At 57.9% G+C, this 518-nt stretch overlaps 1 protein-coding gene across 1 annotated transcript in view; it reads right to left on the bottom strand.

The window, feature by feature from the left end:
- Positions 1–518, bottom strand: part of COL17A1 (collagen type XVII alpha 1 chain) — a gene marked incomplete at its 3' end in the record, with an annotated part of 31,006 nt that overhangs the window by 8,086 nt on the left and 22,402 nt on the right. The window contains exon 25 of the mRNA XM_021706014.1: positions 431–466. Within this exon, the coding sequence (XP_021561689.1) occupies positions 431–466 (36 nt within the window). The remainder of the gene's footprint in view (positions 1–430; positions 467–518) is intronic.

Below are 518 nucleotides of genomic sequence, written 5' to 3'. Positions count from 1 at the left end.
CCCAGGCGGGTCTCGAACCCGCGGGCTCAGGCAATCCACTCACCTCAGCCTCCCAAAGGCGCGGGATTACAGGCTGAGCCACTGAGCCTGGCTGCACCCACCCCTTTTTAGTCTCACCGTGGGGGGGAGTTGGTGGCCGAGAGGACGCCAGTGGTGCCGGTTGCGGCTTCGGGAAGGGCTTACTTTTCCCCAGGGGATTCCCCAGGAGAGTCAGAGACAACCCCGAGCTCCCCCTTCTGTCCCAAACATGCACTTTGAAACTACACACTCAGGGGTCTTGATCCTCTGTCCAGGGCTTAATTTTCTCCTGTCTTGGGCTTTTTCCCAACGGTGAATGCTCTGAATGTCCAGATTTTCCCTGCCTCAGTGATTGATGGGTTATTTATAAAGAGTCACGCGTGGACCAAGGTGGGTTCCCTGGGGGACTGACCTGTGAGGCCTCGGGGTCCTTTCTCTCCCTGGTCACCTAAAACACACGTGGGAGAAAGCAACGGCTGTGGGCAAGGCGTTGACCTCAC

The sequence above is a fragment of the Carlito syrichta genome, unplaced genomic scaffold (assembly GCF_000164805.1).
Source record: "Carlito syrichta isolate Samal-C Ts95f unplaced genomic scaffold, Tarsius_syrichta-2.0.1 Scaffold314878, whole genome shotgun sequence".
Classification (NCBI taxonomy): Eukaryota; Metazoa; Chordata; class Mammalia; order Primates; family Tarsiidae; genus Carlito; species Carlito syrichta.
This window is presented reverse-complemented; position numbering and strand designations above follow the sequence as displayed.